Raw genomic sequence first — 20,329 nt, 5'->3', positions numbered from 1 at the left:
GATGCCTATTTCTGGCCTCAAATGGTTTCAGAAACATCTTGTAGTGTGTTACATGAGAAAGTTTGCTCCGGCCGGTGGGCGGAGCTTGGTTTTGGGTGACAGTACAGTACACTACAAGATGTTTCTGAAAACATTTAAGGTGAGAAATAGGCATCACAGTAACAGAATCTTGATTCAAATTTGATCAACGCTGCGTAGTTCGATAGTTTGATCAGAGTTTGCGAGTTTCGCGAGCAGTGATTGACAGCTGTGTGAGAGACAGCTCGGCTCTGACTGGTTGTTTTCCTTCAAGCTCGTTGAAAATCTTGCAAATGCCATTAGGATCGCTCGGAGGAGGCCGAGGAACATGATTTTTTCACAGATTATCTGTCTCATGCACTACTGTCAGGATATAGTGACCGTTTTATAAAAATAACTTTTATCATATTTGCTGAAAATTACAGGCTGCATTTTTAGGGAATAATTTGCGAACAGTTAAAGGGGAACCTAAATGATTTTACACATTAATCATTTTACGTATCATGGAGAAAACTCAGTCTGTGAAAAGAGTTGTATAATGGAGGAGTTGAATTATGGGAAGTGTAGGATCCGGTGTTTTGCTCCCCCCTCAGGATGAATCCTAATGACTTTGGTGATCCTATTACTATTAAATAGATTGCTGTAATGGATTGCTATTCAAGGTCCCTAGAGAATACATTTTGAAAACGTTGGTGATTTCCTGACCTTTAGTCTGATGCCACGATTAGGCAAAAGATTTCAATGAAATTCCCATCAGCCTCAGCTGTACTTGTACGTGTTTAGTGGCATTTAGCAAATGCTAGCATTCTATGAGGCTAAACTAAGATGGTAAACATGGTTAACATTATGTTTGCATATGCGCATTTTGGCGCTTTTATCCAGCCATGGCAACGTCGTTCCACAAAAAAGATTTTAGTAAATTTTCATTGCAAAGGTCTCAAGATTATAATGACCAAATTTGAAGTCAATCAGGTTAAAACTCTAGGAGGAGTTTGTCAAAGTATACAGTGCATGTAAATGGCAACAAATCACCATAAAATCTGTTAATTCAAAATTGGAGTTTAGTGTATACCTCCAAAAGGCTTTTTTGTACATGATATATATTCATACCAAATTCCATAGGATTACCAGTTTTCATGCGTTTGCCAGGTTTTGTGAGCACCTTAATTAATTAATTACGGCAATTAATTAGCGTAAATATTATTATTATTATTATTATTATTATTATTAATAATAATGATAATGATAATGATTATAATAATAATAATAATAATAATAATAATAATAAACTTTATGGATGTGCAATAATAAATTCCCAGAATATTCTTTTAATTAGGCCATTACTTAAACCGTAAAGTGGTATACCTAAATAGAAAATGGTACTGTTAAAGAGAAAAGTTAAAGAAATAATAGAACAAATGCATAACAAATCTAGACAAAGAATTAACATAACATGACATGAGATGATGTAACACAACATTACGTAGATTTGATTACATATTACGGTGATAGAGTCAGTCATGTACATTTCTGATTTTCTTTGCAGTCTTGCTGAGAGAGACTGTGTTAATTTACACATTACACATCACATCTTCTCTTAAAATACTTCTAAAGCTTTCATCCCACAACAAAGCGAATAAATCGATACAAATATATAAAGCAAAGCAGTGATGGTTGAGACGGGAGGGGTTTAATCCTGGTATATCCCTCAATATTATGTAAAAAGCCTATACACTGCCTGATCCCGTTGACCCCCTTGTTGTCACCAGTTGGTACAGGCCACAATGCTGTAGCCCACTATCACTCTCCCCCCGTCCCTAAGCTGCACAGCTCTTTACAACCCGACTGAGCCTGTCTGACAGAGCGAGAGTGTGTGTGTGTGTGTCTGAGAGAGGCAGCCGAGATGAGAGTGTGAAGCAGTGAGAGGGAAAACCTCGAAAGAACAGCAAAGGCGATCAGAAAGGGGGGTAGGGAGACAGCGAACACAGCAAAAAGGCAGAGCAGAGTAGAAGAAAGAGAAGAGAAGAGAAGAGGGGAGGGAGATAAAGTGTAATGTGAATGTACTATCTTTGACTGTGCTGGTGCCAAAGTCAGAAGATGCAATGACTACTAGATGACCAGCCACTTCACACACACCAGCATCCTGTCCTGGAGCCTTGACAGGAGGGGACAAGAAAAATCAACTACACACTCAGAGGCAAAAACACTCTCTTCAAGCAGTCCCACATCCACTGGATCATGTCGTCTACCGGGTCAACCAACCACAACAAGCGTCTGGCATGTAAGTAACCAACAGTGTGCATGAGTTAACAGAAATGCAGTACTGTACAGTGTTGTGTAACTTATTTACTCTGCATTGTTGTTGTAATTTAACACTTTGTGTGCACTTTCTTTCATTCTGGGCAGGTGTTTACTACATTCATTTACACAGTAAAGTCTCTTAGGATACTTTTGCATATGGCAAGGGACATTTTTTATTATAAAATTGTGCAAAGATGGGTATTAATCCCCTACAACTGGTTCAGCTGTGCATGAATCACGACTCACCATGCACAACAAAACAGTCAAGTCTTCATGAGAGCTGTTTAAATCAGCATTAGTTAGCTCTTTGATAGGATAACAGATCAATTGTACTTTATGTTACACACAGTGTGTATATAGAGATACTCCATGCATTATTACTCACAAAAAAAACAACAACATTGAATTACACTTGTTAAGTTTATTGTTTTACTTCTTGGTCCAGCCTTGAACCAAGCCTTATTAGCAACTACTTTAAATTATCCAAAGTAAGAATAACAGCCTACTCTTTTCAACTTAATTAGCCTGACAGCCTTGATGCTGGTGCGACACTGCTGATGCAGATGAGGTTTAATCACAGTGAAGGGATAACAACTACTTCTTAGAGTCTGACTAAGCTACAGGAAGAAGGTCTTTATATAGAAACACGGAAGACAGACTAACTGCTACCTGCTCACCAGAGCAACATTGTCTTGCTTTCTAACTGAACACGACCTCACAAGAGCTGTTTCTTTGTTGTGTTTGAGTGTCGAGAGAATAATCTGCTATTTTGCTGCTTTAATTAACACGTTTCTATGTGGGGTTTGCATGTTAATGTGTACAGACAGAGCACTACAGTACATGAGAGCCCTGTGGAGACTCCTGAAAGCCCTGTTATGACTGACCTAAATCGGGAGCAGTGGGCACGGCTGGAGGTCATCTTTGCATTTAGCCCCCGAGTGAAGTGCCTTAATGGCTTTGGGAATGGGAATGGGAATGCCCTGGGAATACACAATCTGATCAGACACTTACGGAGCACAAGGTTCAAGATGTAATCACTGCAGCGCTGGGATCATAAGAGCTTGAAGACGAGAGTGAAGTCATGATGAAGGCTTGTTTTTATGTATAAAAGTATTTGCAGTAGTATGGCGGCGATGGCGATGGGTGTAGTGGAAAGAGGTGCTGTCTGGATTTACTTTCTACTACACAGCCGTGTGTTTATGGATACGTGCGTGGTGGGAGTGTGGAAGCACGGCGGCGGGGGGAGGTGGCTGTTGTGGCGCAGTGATCTCACTCATAAATGATTTATGCTGGGTAGACAGCCACAAGGCCAGCAGAGGAGAGCGATTGGCTCGGTAAATAATGGCAGTAATGCCTAAAAATGATGTGGCTGTATATACTGCTGAGAGCCGGCTGACACCATCATCGACCCCCAGGGAGGGGAGTTAGGAGCTGCAGGAGAGGAGGGGTGGAGTTTGAGATGGATGGGCTGTCAAATGTGACTGGCCATGCAGCGCAAGTGCCTTATTCGCTCTCTCTCACACATACAAACACTCAAACTCTCTGTTCACTCCAAACAGCAAGATGATCATGGGATTTCTTTCCACTTGCCACAGGGGGACTGAATGCTTCACCATGTGACTCTTTGGTTCAATAGGAACATTTGTTCCCTGCTTTCCTTTTGCCGTTCCCAGGACTCTTGATGTATGACTGCGTCATTAGAATGACACGGAGCAGATCATGTTTTCATCATAGAAAAGATGCTGATAAGGTCGCCAGAAAGAAGAGAGAAACAAATTGTACATTGCATGCTGGGGCTGTCATTTGGGCGTATTTTCAAAAGGTAATCTAAAAAGTAGCAGTGTGGATTAATGGGAGCAGAGCAGTGGAAGTGGCTAAAGGGCTGAAGGATCAGACCGTGGAAGAATAATCAGAAGGATGAAAAAAAAAAAATCATGTGCTTCAGCTCAGCTGTCACCTCTGGCTCTGCCCTGGGCCACCCACCCCCACCCACCTCTACATCTTGTGTTAGATTCCTAGACATAAAGAAGTGCTGATCTGATGCAAGAGTGAAAATGTCTGAAGATGGTTGTGGAAATGTGGACTTCAAAAAGGATAAAGAAACAAGAAAAAAAAAAAAAAAAGGTTTTCTTGCAATTCTAAAGCCAAAGTAAATTCCTTCTATTCAGTGCGCGTTTGCCTTGACATATAACAAAATGCACAAAATGAATAGCGTCAATGCACCCTTGCTTTTGTCAGTATGAGACTTAGCTGAGGCAAGCAGACCCAGTAAAGCTCTTTGCCTCAAATCACTGACACTACAGCTACTTTATACCGGGAATAATGCACAGCAGGCTCAGGTTGCATAACACCCCATTCTCCTTTCTTTGACAAACTCCTTCCTTCCTTCCTTCTTTCCTTCCTTCCCTACAAACTCAGCCAACACAGACATCCTACATGCGTGTACACACAACTACAATCCAGTAGGAGTCCAGTGTGTAGTGAAAGTGTGCAGTGGAAGGATTGCACCAGCATTATGTAACAGTAAGCCCTAGGTAATTATGGTTCAGTGTGGGCTGAGGTGAGGCATAGAGGGCATAGGTCCTGTGACAGATCACAAGTGTTTTGGAATTTCACAGGGCAGCTCTTTTAAAATACTGTAAAGCTTAACGCGGTTAGTGGCCTACAAGATTTCTCTTTCTGTCTGACCCCAGGTTACATTTTTTCTAAACAGTGGCGTGAGATGAACTGTAACCTGGCCTGAGACACAGAGAGAAATCTTGTAGACCACTAACCGAGTTAAGCTTTACAAGGAGCCTCTATGGTGAAAGAGCTAGAGTTCAGTATTAACTGTATTGTACAGCTGTAGTACAGGCTCTCGCACAGTTGAAGCAGAAACACAAGCCGACTCCCCAACATCAGTGCAGCAGTAATCAGAGCGTAGCTATCAAGATAACGATGTAGGTTAAATAGATATAGCTATAGTAAACGTCTTCCGAGCCACCTGCGAGTCCTTATAACGTTACGCCGCTGCCTCTTTTTTTTAGACGTGTCAGTAGACAGGATGGCACAGATGATCATGGCAACACGTTTCTGCCTTGTTAGCATTGTGACCCGTACAGACCTCTGTTGGCAAACAAACTTTACCCGCCTCGGAGCTGTCAAACGAATCTTTATTGATAACTGTCAACAGCCAGTTTTTTTATTTTTACATGTACAGTGTGAGCACTCAGGTCGTGGCTGACGATCGGACTCTACAATGCGAGCACATAAATTGTGAGCTGTGGCTTTACGTTGCAAACGATCGACTCGTACAGTAGAAGTAGGAAGTACACAACAACATTTTTATGTCTTTATGCAGTGGTGAGGGTAAAACTGCTACTGTGTGTCCCAGGGTAATCATCAGCAGAATGAGTTTGAGATGTAAGACACTGCCAGGGCCACTTTTTGCACACAGCAGTGATACTGAATTATTAATTCTATGGTTTTCATTTCAAATAATACAGTTTTTACTGTGCATCAGTGGTTGTAACAAAGCCACGGTGTGTTTTAGTGTAGTGTCAGCAGTCGTAGACATACAATACATCTGGTAAATGAGTGTGGAACCAGCAGATTTTAATCCTGGTACCTCTCTTCTCTTTTTTATTTTCCTCTTTTATAAGCTCCCTCTCTCAATATTATAACACTTTTTTAACAAAGCAACAGTCAGCCATTACAGCCGTTCTGTGTTCCTTGACCCACCTACAGTAAATCCTTTCCATGTGACCTGTACATGTTCATAACCTGATATAAAATGAAGCTGAATGGGTGGCCTCTTTTATTAACATCAGGACTACTTCATCTGACTTTGTACTCACCGACTCTTGCACAAACTTGTCTTGAACATCAGTGCAACCCATTTGCCGGCAGTCAATGTGCATACTTGCTGTTATTCATTTCGCAACAATTGCTAATTTTCTCCCGATTTTCCTGTGAAATTCCTCTTACCCTTTTCACAACCATGACCAGGGTTAGACCAGGGCTAACCAACGCTGGATCTTGGCTGATCCCTCGGCTATGAACGGTTAAAGCCGGCGGCTGTGGAACATGTATCCGCTGTTGAATCTTCACGTGGGAACCTGTGACACGTAATTTCAAGCCCGAAAAGGAGGTCCAAACAGACCTCAACATGCTGCGGGCTGCCATGTTGCCATGAGGTGGCTGTTACAGTATATTTTTTGACAGGTAGCTTGTAATAAAGTTTCACTAGTGAACGCTACGCATATACAGTAACTGCGAGTGTCAATGCTTGTGCTAATAATCAAGTTAGTATCTTCATTTACATCCAGGACAATTGTCCCGGTTTTCTCGGCCCATTTAATCTAAACCAATCAGCCGTTCCTCGTCCATGTTGCGGCGCTCTCAATTCGAGTGACAGGAAAAAAATAGGAACAGGGTGTCCGACAGAAGTTCAGACAAAACGTTGCGCGGCGCTGTGCAGCGCCGCGTTGCTCGCGGCCAGTTAGAACACTTCAATAGAAAACAATGTAATCAAGCCCAAGTACATGTCGTAGTTGTTTCCTAAACTATCACTGTTTTGTGCTTTATTTTGCATTGCAGTGTAAAGTCTTTCCATTAACAAACTGTATGACTTAATTTTACTTATAGCCTAGATGTAAAAGTATTTCAGTTTAGTTTTTTTGTCAGGAGAGAATTCAGCAGAGGGGGCACAGTGACCTTTTTGGACGGGCCTGGACCCCCAAGGCCCGCCCCTAACACCGGCGCTGGTCTCGCCACATGTCCGTGTTGTTCTCGTCCGTCGTTCACCTCCGGTGTGTCTGAAAACATTCCTGCTGCCGTCGCTCTGTTTGTTTATGAGCCAAGGCGACCTGTGACAGTTACTTCACGGACTGTGCGCCCTCATTTGCAAACAAATAGGTTTGTCTAGCCCCATTTGTTAGCGACCCTTGTCCGTGCAATTCACATCAAAATTGACCCTGGCCTGACCCACCTCTCGACCTGGGTCACAAAGGCGAGTAGATCACCGCGGGTTAACCCTTTCATACACCCAACACAACCCTGGTTCAACTCTGGTTGAGTCCTCGGTGTGAAAGGGAGAGACTTAAACCTATATACGAGGGGAAAAAATACTTTACTTGATGAACCAAACAGCCCCATAAGGACAGTTAGCGGTTAATAACCCCTTTCAAAAGCAAGGGATTCCCCCTCGGAGGCTATGAACACCATCTGGGCCTCACAGAGCATGGTTGCGATGTAATCTTAACCAATTTGCATGGAGACCTCCTACACGTCTTCCACAGCAGGGTGGTAGAAAACTCAGAGGTTATCTGGATGAGTCAGCCTTTTACATACATGTTTTTCTCCCACGCTGGGGCAGACAGATGGATACATGCAGCTGAGCTTGTGCGTGGGTTGGGTATGTACACTGGCAACTTGAGTAGCAAAATTTGTTTTTAGAGAAAGAGACAAAAGAGCGAGAGAGGAAGAGAAACACACTCCGAGAGAGAGAGAGAGAGAGAGAGAGAGAACCCCATAAGGCCATCAGGCAAAGCTGAAGTTTACGTAAGCTGTGTAGTTTCATCATCAGAAGCCTTGTCATCGCTGTAACAGCCTGTAGTAACGGGTTTATTTGTCTCAAGCTGCCCACGGCTAACGAATAATCCCCGCTGAATGATCATAGCCAGTGTCAGGTGCAACTAGATAGCATGGCAGGAGGTTTTGGCAGGTTGGCGTGTTGAGACCAAGTGTCTCCCCAAAGAGCTGTCTCTTTAATATGATGACATACCTTGATCTGCAATGCCAAATATCATGCAAGAAAATGATCACAAGTAACTGAGTAACACTTTTCTTTTTGCTGTGTGCCATCTTGCTGGACTGATGGGACACAGCTGGGCCAGTGGACCTATGTAGTGGCGTGTCTATATTTTGTTGGTGGATCTATTACACTTGACAGAAAATTAATCTGCAACAATAATCTATTAATTGTTTGGCATTTTTTTAAACAAAAATGGTTCCAACTTCTCCAATATAAAGCTGGGGGCACACCAACCCGACATCAGAGAACTAGCGGAGACGAAGGCCGCTTGTTGAGTCGCCTCACTTTCGCCACTTTCGCCTTTGTTTTGGCCAATAAGTTGCACTCAAACACACCGCAAAGACTACAGCCGACGGCCAGTTAGCACGTACGATCTGCGACTGCGAGGTTAAATAACTCTCCACACCAGCGGATAGCAGTTGTTTGTATTTGTCATTCAAAAAGGGAAACCAGAAGACCGAGTACTGCGGATATACAAGCCGTTGTTATGATATGTACATGAAACAGAGCGGCGTTTGCCGACCATTTTCACACCACTCACACTAACCACTTGTCACGTGTTTTGGAATGATCGGATGTGATGAAGATGAAAAATGAGAGGAGCCTTCTTATGTGTCCTCTTGACTTTACTCGTTTGCTTGCTTTCCTCACTTCCGTTTTTCTTCTCGTGCACAGATTAATTTAAGCTGAACCACCAATCAGAGGGATTTCTCTCACCGACGGACTCCGCCACTGATTCAACATGCTGAATCAGCCGAGAAAACTCTGACATGGGCAAACTAAAGCCGACAGTGCGGGACAAACCGAAAAAACTAGGCCGACAGACACTCACCGACGGCCCCAAACTGTCCGACAGCCGACCGTCGGCTTGGTGTGTCAGGGCCTTTCCTTGTCTGAAAACTATTGTAATTATTTGTTTGTTATTTGGATTGCTGGTCAATCAAAACAAGGCATGCAATGGCATTGCATGGGAAATTATGACAGACATATTTCAGTGTTTTCTGATGTTTAAACCACAAAATGAATCCAGAAAATAATAAATCAGCACATTTATCGATTATGAGCAGTCCTATTTTTGCCTATTTCAGGAATGTTTACAGTATGAAGACACACAGATGGGTGACAAATTAAGGGGAAAAAACATCATGAAGTAGGGTATTACATAATGAATCAATCATCTTCATAATCGATTAATCTGTTGATCATTTCCTCGATTAATTGATTAATCGTTTGGTCGATTAAACATCTTTTTTGTGCGACCAACAGTCGAAACATTTTCAGTTTTATGTTAAAACAGGGACAAGCAGTAGATTCTCACCTTTGAGAAGCTGAACCGAAAATCTGCCAAAAAATCTTTTTGACCAAAGCTGGTTGCTTGTCTCCAGAACTGCAATTTGTAAAGTGGAGTTGCAATTAAGTTAGAATTTTGAATATTGAAAATACCCCAATGTAGCTCAGGGTTTGTTGATCTGATTCCACGAATACCAGCAGCCGCAGCAATGAGATGAACGTCTCAGCGTGTTCCACCATATCAAGTTTCTCTAGTTAGTGACAATCACATTATTTACATTCACGTCTGGACACTTACATCATTGTGTTCCCAGTTACTTCACCAACTGAAATATCATCCAGAGGGACTGTGAACCGCAGAGTGGTTTCCTGCCTCCACAGACAGCTTGAATGACAGAATAAAAGGCTGTCATTAATGCATGATAGTGGACACACACACCCCTCCAGGGCTGTGGGAGAGTGACTGACTAGCTGGGTCTCCAGAGGCGGAGCTGTCTGAGGAGGGAGGCTGCTGGGTCACACAGACGTGTTTGATTCCAAACAAGAAGAAAAGTAGCACTCAAAAGGTCTGCAGATGAAGTAAAGTGAATGTTGTTAGTGTTACTGTGCGTGCTGGATCCATCTGCTGTAAACATGTTAGTCATGGAAGCTTGATACACATGTTACACACACTGGGTGACAAAATGAGCATCAACTAAATATGCATGCATACACGAAAGCACACACTCATACAGTTTATGTGAACACGCTCGCACTGTATTCAGACACGCACACACACACACAAACATTGAAACACTGGTGACGTGAGTCAAAGTGTCAGCTCGGGGAGCCCAGTGGGAGAAGGCACAATGTGTGCTGAGGAGGATGTAGCACGGTTACACAACCACACTGGTCAGCATGGCAGAGGTCGATGCCGGAGGTAGACCTATGAGGACAGATGCTCTCTTGTTTTTCATAATTGTCACGCATTGAAATAAAAAAATATCCGGGTAACATCATACGTTGGTAGCTAGGGGATCGTCAGAGATTTGCTAGGATGCAACTGCTGACGACTCCTTCTTTTCTGTTCCCCTCCTGCCCTTACATATGAGTCTGCAAACACCAAGAAAGATGCAACTGCAGCTCAAAGATGGTGCTTGAGTAAGAGGCATGTTGACAACATTAGGGCTGACCCGAATGCTTCGAAGCTTCGACCGTTGCCATGGTATTCTACCTCCAAATCACCATTCGAATGCCTTATTTTTTATTTATTTTTTAAGGGCTTTCCCAAATACCACTTTTTGGGCTTTGAAGCTTAGGTGAGAAATATACAAAGCTTCGTGAAGCAGCGCGGTGTGGCAGGCTGGCATGTTCTTCTGTCTATCTGTCTCCATTTCCACCGTTTCACAACAAACAACGATACCCATCTGAGAATAACTAATAATATTTAATGATGAATATGAAAAATAAATAATGTTGTGGAATTATTCCTTGTTTCACGGGCTATTATGGGATTTATACATTATTATAACATACTGATATATAAAAAAAGTAAAAAATACAATTTAAAACGACGCATTCGAATACTGATTTGGAGGTTGATTACCATGGCAACGGCCGAAGCTTGGAAGCATTCGGGTCAGTCCTATTTATAAGTATGTACTAATAATGTATAAATGTAATAATAATCTATAAATCCCAAAATAGCCCTTGAAATATTGAATAATCCCAGAATATTGTTAATTTTTTATTTTCATCATTAATTATTATTAGTTATTCTCAGACTGATATCGCTGTTTGTTGTGTGTAGAGGTGCGGCAGCGGCACTGAAACGGTGGAAATGGAGACAGACAGACAGACAGACAGGAGAACATGACAGCCTGCCGCGCCGCGAAGCTTCGAATACCTTAACATTTTTCCCGAAGCCCGAAAAAATGGCATTCGGGACAGCTCTAGACAATACACAGACACACACACACCAATGCCAATAGCTCTGTCAGAACACCTATTGTTTTGGCACATCAAACAACATCCATGAACCATAGATACTATAACTTGCAGTTAGGCACATCTCTACATGTTATGCACAGATATTTGCACAAGGGTCCGGCATACTACTCCTTACTGTACTGTTAAAATGTGCAATTGTGATCACTGTAGAGTTTTGGGAAGATTCCCACAAACTTTTACTTCAAAATATTGTTGCAGCAGATATTCAATTGGTTAATCACATAGCTAATGTGATGCCATTTGTTAAATAGATTTTCAGACTGCATGTGTGTTTGATCATGACCACTAGAGGTCAGACTAATAAAATTAGATCATTTTCTTTGCCTTGAGATAAGTCACAGACAGCTGACCGACAGACAAAAGGAAAGAGAAAGGAGAAGTGTAAGAGAAATGAGAAATATTGAGATGAATAGTATACATAGAATGTATATGACAGCAGGTTACTAATGCAAGTATGATGATTATTTCATGTCTTAAACAATAATAACGATAATAACGATAATACTTTATTGTCAGACAGGTCTGAAATTTGTTTTGCGTAACAGCGGCTCCATTTGCATCACAAAAAGGACAAAGACAAGAAACAAGGATACATACATTTAAACATTACAATCACAAAAGATGATATTCAGGGCTCTTCAACGTACATTTGATTTGGGATTAGGCTCCATATTTAGTTTTAGGATTGGTTGGTGTACAAAGTGGTGCTTCAGTCTAACCTTATTAAATGTTGGAACCCTGTATCTCCGATTTGATGGTAACAGTTCATATTCACTGTTCAAAACATGGTTGGGGTCAGAGACGATGGTGTTAGCCAGCCTTAATATGTTATTATGATAGGCTGATTATAGAATTTCTCAAGGGGTTGACCTACAATCTTTGAGCAGATTTTCATTTGGTGGAGCAGTTTTGACTTAAAGTAGTGGACAAACTCTTGTACCATGTAGAATAACAATACTGTAGAACACTCATAATCACAGAAGTAAAAAACAAAAAGAAGAATTTGTTTACTCGCACCAAAAGAAAGTAAATTCTTTGTTTTGTCTTTTTACAGACAAATTCAATGTGGTCTTTCCAAGATAACAGATGATCAATCATTACTCCCAAATATTAATATGAAAATACCTGCTGGATTTTTTCGTTATGAATAACAATAGGTGTAGAAGTAATCCCTTTTTAACTATATAAAAATGTGATGAACAATGATAAAAGTATTAATCCTATAACACTGTGTTTACTACTGAAACAGCATACAATCATAGTGCTGCTGTATTGACCCCATACTCACACTGGCCACTGTAACTCACAGCTCTAGTGATGTCATGTAAATTCCAAGCAACCTCGCAGCTGCAGGGGGCCCAAAACAGGGAATCTGGCAGAGGAGGTACCAAGATCATATGTATGGCAGAGGGTATATGCTAATTAGTAAGACAGAGACCAGTAGAATTGAGGAATACTACGATTTATGATGACAGGATAGGAGGTGAGTTCTTTGTTCCAAGTATATAAGGTTATGATGTAAGACGCAGACGTGTCCGGACCTGCTCGGGTTTTGGTTGTGTTTGTGTCTGTTGATATTAAACACAATGAAAACTCTGCTTCTTGCAAAATACTTGTACAGCATCATGTGATTCATTTGAGTAACCTGTGTTGACTTTATGACACCATTAAAATTGAACATTGAAGAATATTGAGCTGGGATCTCTGCCGTTCTTGGCCCAAGGCTTAAGATTTCCAGACTCAACATAGGAACTTTATGAGAGTCAGATGGTGAACCAAATGTGTAGAGTGTCCTTGAATGAGACACTCTACATTAGAGCTTATCTGCTAGTACAGATTAGCGTAATGTTATTGATTAAAGTCTGAATCTTATAGAAGAATTATTGTAAAAAAAAGGCTGCTATATTTTGTTTTGGTAAAAATATTTTCTTTACACGTCAACGTAGGGTAAATGGTAAATTCATTTACATTTATATAGCGATTTTCTAGTCTTCCGACCACTCAAAGTGCTTTACACTACATGTAAACATGCACCCATTCACACACCCATTCATACACTGATAGTAGAGGCTGACATGCAAAGTTCCAACCTGCCCATCAGGATCTAATCTAAATGCTCATTCACACATCGATGGCACAGCCTTCGGGAACAATTTGGGGTTCAGTATCAAACCGCCATCCTTCCGTTTGGTAGACCATCGCTCTACCTCTCAGCCGCCCCTTTTCAACCACTGACAACATTTTAAAAGACATTTCAACACTTGAAACATATTCAGTTGACAGTTTGTTGAGTTATCTGCGTTTCTTTTGGATGAGTCGTTCCTTACAGGTAACGCTAACACTGAGAGGTTTGGCAAACACAAAGTAAAACTCTGCCCTGCAGCGAATAACGGGAGACGATGAGACTTGTTTGCATGTCATAAATTAGGAATAAAGAGCTTTAGTATCCAAGGAATAAATTATACTTGTGGCTTAGAAACGAAACCTGTTCCAGATTTGGAAATAGCTCGACCTAATAAATTCCTTTTAGATGCTGTCAAACAGTACTAAGCAACCATAAACATCTTCATAACATTTTAATCTCCGTTATAGTTCCATAGTTTTTGTTTTTTAAAGCTTTTTTTTTGGCATTGTATGACTTTATTGATACTAGACAATGGAGAAATGACTGAGGGGAAAGAGAGATGCGGAATAACGTAAACCGGGAATTCATGAGTTGGTGTTAATCCCTAAAGGCCTCTAACATCTGTCACTAAAGTGTCAGTTCCTTAGTGTAAGGCAGAATTAGACGGATCATTGTTATTCCATCTGCTATTGAGGAAAAGGCTTGGGGAAAAAAAGACCACATTAAAGTGCAGGTGCTGAACAGCCACGGGAAACAGGAAGGCTTCAGGGCATCTTTGATTTATAGACGTAGACAGAGTGAAGTCCTACTCAGTGAAGAAACGCAGGCAAATGCAAAGACAAGGGAAATCCAGCTGTAAAAAGGAATTCAACTGAATTTTGTTTTGTATATATGTGTCTCGTTTTGGCTTTGTCAGTGGAGACGGACAACTCTCAGCAGATGTTGGACAATGATTCTGCTCAGCACCTGAAGCTGAGGGAGAGACAGCGCTTTTTTGAAGAGGTCTACCAGCATGACGTGGACAACTACCTGCCCTCTGCTCACCTGCAGGTCGACTGCAGGAAACGTGAGTGACTGTCCAGTCTTTGGAGCATAAATACTTCATGTTTTTTTTAATTGAAGTCGATCAAAACTTGGTTGTGAAATGTTTTGAAAGTTACTCACTGATAGTTTTAAATCTACTTTGCTCCGTAAAAGATATGGCAAACCGTTTACATTTTTAAAATACATTTATAGCCTGTGTTTAATTGTCACTCTTGATTATCATCATTTAAAAAGACGTGAACATTTACAAAACCATGCTTCAGGTGACGGTGACTCTGGTGATATATATTGCTATTTATGTTATGTATGCTGTTGTGTCTGTATATGCAGCCCCCATGGGAAGCATCTCTTCTATGGAGGTGAACGTGGACGTCCTGGAGCAGATGGACCTGATGGACATTTCTGACCAGGAGGCCCTCGACGTGTTCCTCAACTCAGGCTCCGGAGCAGACGAGGGCGCGCTGGCATCTCCACTACCAGGTGCAGTGATGGCCTCAGAGCCGCAGTCGTCCTACTACCACTGTACTAGGGCTACTTGATTATGGCAAAAATCATAACCACGATTATTTTGGTCAATTTTGAGATCACGATTACTTGTTGACTTTGGATACATCTTGCATTTCGAAAGAAAATTTATCTTTTAGGGCTGTCAAAGTTAACGCAATATTAACGTGTTAACGCAAATTTGTTTTAATGTCTCTAATTTCTTTAACACATTAAAACAATCGATCTTCCGGAGGTTGTAGTGGGCTGAGTTTTAAGGATAGAGTGAAGATACTGATATCATATGAAACTAAAAAATCTAAGGAATCCATCGAATCCATGTCCTACTAGCTTGTTGCGATGGAGGCTTAATAACGCTCCAAATTTGCGCTAAATTTTGGCGAGGAAAAACTGTTATGGCCATTTTCAAGGGAGTCTCTTGACCTCTGACCTCAAGATATGTGACTCACGAGTCTCCCCTTTACAGACATGCCTATTTTATGATAATCACACGCAATTTGGGGCAAGTCATAGTCAAGTCACATACATATTTTGTAATGCTAAATGCAGTACCTGTGAGGGTTTCTGGACAATATTTGTCATTGTTTTGTGTTGTTAATTGATTACCAATAATAAATATACATACATTTGCATAAAATATGAATATTTGTCCCCCACTCAATGTTGATAAAAGTATTAAATACTTGACAAATCTCCCTTTAAGGTACATTTTGAACAAATAAATAATGTGCGAGTAATTTGCGATTTCTCGCGATTATGGACAATCATGCGATTAATGGTGATTCAATATTTTAATCGATTGACAGCCATAGTATCTATATTTCAAAGATAAATGCATCCATCTGGTGCAATTCAAAATCAAGAACAACTTTGTGCCCTCGTAAACAATTTAATTACAAACACATTGGTCTGGTTTCTTTGCCTCTGGCCCTTCCATCCCATCCTGAAGCTTGTTGCGGTGAACCACATCGCAGGAAATCTGTCTGGCTAGGACCAGCCAGACAGGATCCTCCCTAGGGATCGTCCCAGACACGCTGAGCAGGAGAAACCGTTACAAAGGAAAGTTGTGCGCTGGATTTATAATGCAAGAACAAACGAGAGCTTCATTGCAAAACGGAATGTGGCACGATAATTGTTTTATTTCGATTATATTGTTTTCATACAGTGCACTTTCCAAAAGCCATTAATGTAATCAATGTTTACATTTCACTGATTTTACAAAAGCAGTGTGTCAAAAAAAGTTGCCATTACCCAGAATGTCAAGATTTATGAATGATTGTTGCAACCAAACAAGGTTTGACATTTTGTTACTAGGACAGTGCGTATCTATTAAAAACTGCTCCAGAGACAATGCTGAAATAAGTAACATTCTTCATTTAAAAATAGTAAAAGGTAAAAAGGTTCTGTAACTTTTGCATGACATTTTAGGTGAGATTGATCAAAGTCACGTCCTAAAATCAGTGTTTAAAGAGTTACTGAATCTATTAACTCTTCTCGTAGTCTCTACATTCTGCTTCAGTTGAAACATTTAACGGATCCATCCATCCATCCATCTTCAACCGCTTATCCGGGATCGGGTCGCGGGGGCAACAGTTCCAGCAGGGGACCCCAAACTTCCCTTTCCCGGGCCACATTAACCAGCTCTGACTGGGGGATCCCGAGGCGTTCCCAGGCCAGAGTAGAGATATAATCTCTCCACCTAGTCCTGGGTCTTCCCCGTGGTCTCCTCCCAGCTGGTCGTGCCTGGAACACCTCCCAAGAGAGGCGCCCAGGAGGCATCCGTGCTAGATGCCCGAACCACCTCAACTGGCTCCTTTCGACGCAAAGGAGCAAGGACTCTACTCCGAGTCCCTCACGGATGACTGAGCTTCTTACCCTATCTCTAAGGGAGACGCCAGCCACCCTCCTGAGGAAACCCATTTCGGCCGCTTGCACCCGCTTGCATTTAACGGATTTTTATTTATTTTTAAATCTGATCCTGGCTTCTTATCTGATTTCACCATAAATCAAGAAAGACATTTCTTGGCTGTCTGCCAAGAAATCCCAGATTGCTTTGAAGTGACAACTGTTTTTCCCACAGGTAGGGAGAAGTATTTTGTGGTTTGGCAAGTCTCCAAATCAAGAACTGGGAATTGGTTACAAAACAGCATAGCAATTAACTTTTATTTGGAAACCCAATTTCCCAATACACTCACACATAACTGCACCTTTGCGTCTCTTTTTAATTTGAAATGTTACCACAGAGATTTTTTTTTTTTGTGATTAGCAAATCTACTTGTGTGGGCAAATCAATATTATCTCATATATCAGAAACAGTGAGTAATACAGCAGGTGCACAGACAAAAGCGTTCAGACACGTTCTAACGGCTTTTGTTCACAGAGGGTGAGGACGAAGAAGAAGATGAGGAGGATGAAGATGCCGAGGTTGTGTACAGGGAGCGCGCCCCTTTGAAGCGGCAAGATGAAGTTCACCGGGGCTCAAAGTGCCGCATGTCCTCTACATCATCTGGTTCCAGCGATACAAGTGGGGGCGGACCCGACACACCCGTGATCCAGTCGGATGATGAAGAAGTCCATGCCGACACTCTGCTGCTCACCTCTGTTCCCCATACCAGGGATGAAGAAACAGAAGAGGAGGACGAGGGGGAAGGATGCCTTGCGACTAAATCTCCATGAAGACTGAATTTTACTTTGTGTAGAGATACATGGGTAAAAAAAGAGTGTAAAAAAAAGAGATCTCTCTGTCTCTCTGCATTTGCAATCCTTTCGTTTGGGGAAACCCCTAGCATGGTTGACCTGGCTGTGATTTGCTGCTGTCTTAGTGAATGTTTCCCTGAGTACATTGGATTTTTCTTTACAACTTAAAATCTATTTTTCCTAATAAGTGTTAAAGGTATAATATGCAAGAATTTCCTAAAAAACAATGATACAAAAATAGTCCCTCTCAGTCATCATGTATGCCCCACTTGCAGTGTGTGGTGGTGTCTGTTTCTGCAGAGACCCTGCAGCCATCTGCCTGGATTTTCTCTTTTCTTCTTATTTTGCTGTGCTCAGGATGTTTCTGTGCATCAGCAAAGAGGCAAAGAGGCTTTGGGCCCCTCGTGGGGCTGTAACCTCCAGCCAACAACAGCGAGCGGTGTGTGTAGCCCCTTCAGGTCGTCAGGTACCGCCGAGTCCCCCTTTAGCTCTGTCAGATAAGCAGCCATACTTCACAGATGAGAACGGGTCGTGTATTTTGACCAAGAGCAGCGCTGAGCCACAGCGGAAAGGAAAACGTGTTCTCATCCCAACTCGTCATATATTGACGCTTTGTCAGACCCATCGGCGTCACTTTTCGGTCGCAGTAAACTTGTGCTTAATGTTGTGATTAAACAATAAAACGTGCTTAGGTTCAGGCAATAAAACCACTATAGTTAGGTTTAGGAAAAAAACAACATGGTTGGGCTTAAAACTACTACGTTTGTACAGTGAAAGTGACACTGAACATTATGAACACGGGATATGAACGAACAGCTGATTGTAAGGTGACAAAGGGGACACGAACGTCGGTCTCCTGAATGAAAGCCTTGTGTTTGTTGGACTGAACCACACTTCCGGCGCACTTTCCCATAGCATTTAATATTGACGCGGATGGGTTTACATTGTAGTTAATGGTAAGTCGGTGCGTCTCATACCAACGCTAAAGGGTGCCTTGTTGCGTCACTATCTAAAATGGTAAATGGACTTGCATTTATGTAGCGCTTTTCTAGTCTTCTGACCACTCAAAGCGCTTTACACTACATGTCAACATTCACGCACACACATTCATACACTGATGGCAGAGGCTGCCATGCAAGGTGCCAACTTTGCCCATCAGGATCTAATCTAAATAGTCATACACATGTGACCGGAGCAGCCGGGGATCGAATCACCGGCTTTCTGATTGATGGACGACCTGCTCTACCCTCTGAGCCACAGCCCCAATCTAACGGCGAGGTCTGTGGGAAAAAAAGCGTCTATACAGTATTTGACGCTCTGGGAATGAGAACGGGTTGGATAGGATGAAGCCTGCCCTTCGGGTGCATTCATTAAAAATCCGTCAACCCGGCGCCTTCCTACGTTTTATTTCTCTGATTCACTGCTTTGTTCTCTCTAACGCCGGTCCCTTTCTTTGTCCACTTTATAGCTCGCTCGACCACCGCTACTCTCTCTCTCAGCCACTCTCTGCCGTGTGTTTACAGCAACCAACAACGGTTACACATTATACCTACAAACACTCGTCAATTATTGAATCTCTTGGCGTTATGGTGTCTCAAGTATGTTGACATACGTTTTGCACTATGCGAACAACATGTGTCATCTCGCTCCCATGCACTGACAGGTTCTGGGCGAGATATAAAAATGTCACTTCAAGTTGCATTCCTCTCACTGCCAGAGGGATATCTCCTTCTCGTCCCTTTTGTGTGTTGAAAGCACAGGTGCCAAACTGCCATGTGAAACAGGAATGCTGCGGAGCATCGTTGCTTCACAGACTAAAGAACGGAGTCAAGTCCTGTTCAGTGAACAAATACAGACAAATCCAAAGAAAAGGGAAATCCAAGGAAATCTGTAAAATGATTGAAGCTTTTTAGCTTTTCCTACACCTGGCATCAGTGGCCCTTGGATTTACCTGTTCTCTATTGCCGTTTAGATTTCAGTATAAGCATTGTATGCAGAATAGCATTCCTCTCATAGGAGTTACTGACAGTGACAATTATAAACATTTCAGACTGACAGCTCTTTGACCGCATGGCTTAAAGTGACACCTGACTGGACTGAGTTCAAAGAAAACAAATATGGAGTGTAATTATGAATCGTCTTTTTGTTTTTCAGAAGATCAACATGAGGCAGAAATCAGGCACAGCGAGCCAAACCCAACAACAAGTTAAATTTCTTAGAAATGAATCTATTGCCATGTGCATGTGCAAACTATTTACAGTATCATGGATGGAACTGTGTTTGTAAATGCATGCCATTTTGTTCTTGTTAGTGACTACATGATATGTTTTGCATTACTGTGCTTAATACCAAGTTATCCTCTCCTCCACGTGAGGCGTAATTAGGGAGTTGGATATATTTGACCACGTGGTGAGTGAGTGATTCAGCTGTCAAAGATTTGTTTGTTTATGCACAGTGTCTGTTTGTTGGTATGGGTGTGTGAATATGAGGACGTGTGGGTGTGGATGATAAATATTATTGCAACAGGTATTCCCCTGGTTGAGCCTGCGGATACTTTCAAAACAACC

At 41.8% G+C, this 20,329-nt stretch overlaps 1 protein-coding gene across 2 annotated transcripts; it reads left to right on the top strand.

Moving 5' to 3' along the window:
- The first annotated feature begins 1,864 nt into the window (after nucleotides 1-1,864).
- LOC119489277 (dysbindin-like) lies at nucleotides 1,865-18,758 on the top strand. 2 transcript variants are annotated; one of them, XM_037771511.1, is made up of 4 exons: nucleotides 1,865-2,299; nucleotides 14,434-14,583; nucleotides 14,892-15,041; nucleotides 17,446-18,758. In XM_037771511.1, exons 1-4 carry the CDS (start codon nucleotides 2,257-2,259, stop codon nucleotides 17,739-17,741), a joined length of 639 nt encoding a protein of 212 aa, XP_037627439.1. In that variant the 5' UTR covers nucleotides 1,865-2,256; the 3' UTR covers nucleotides 17,742-18,758. The 2 variants fall into 2 exon arrangements, with proteins under 2 accessions (XP_037627439.1, XP_037627440.1); XM_037771512.1 differs by lacking the exon at nucleotides 1,865-2,299 and adding an exon at nucleotides 12,682-12,875.
- Nucleotides 18,759-20,329: the final 1,571 nt, after the last annotated feature.

Source organism: Sebastes umbrosus, chromosome 6, assembly GCF_015220745.1.
Source record: "Sebastes umbrosus isolate fSebUmb1 chromosome 6, fSebUmb1.pri, whole genome shotgun sequence".
NCBI classification, from domain to species: Eukaryota; Metazoa; Chordata; class Actinopteri; order Perciformes; family Sebastidae; genus Sebastes; species Sebastes umbrosus.
Note: the sequence above shows the minus strand (reverse complement) of the source record. Positions and strands in the feature narration are given on the sequence as shown.

Excerpts from the sequence above, each read along its gene's own strand:
- LOC119489277 (XM_037771511.1), top strand. The coding sequence starts at position 2,257 with ATGTCGTCTACCGGGTCAACCAACCACAACAAGCGTCTGGCAT. Across the intron at positions 14,584-14,891 it reads GCAGGTCGACTGCAGGAAAC|CCCCCATGGGAAGCATCTCT; the intron begins GTGAGTGACTGT and ends CTGTATATGCAG. Across the intron at positions 15,042-17,445 it reads GCTGGCATCTCCACTACCAG|AGGGTGAGGACGAAGAAGAA; the intron begins GTGCAGTGATGG and ends TTTTGTTCACAG.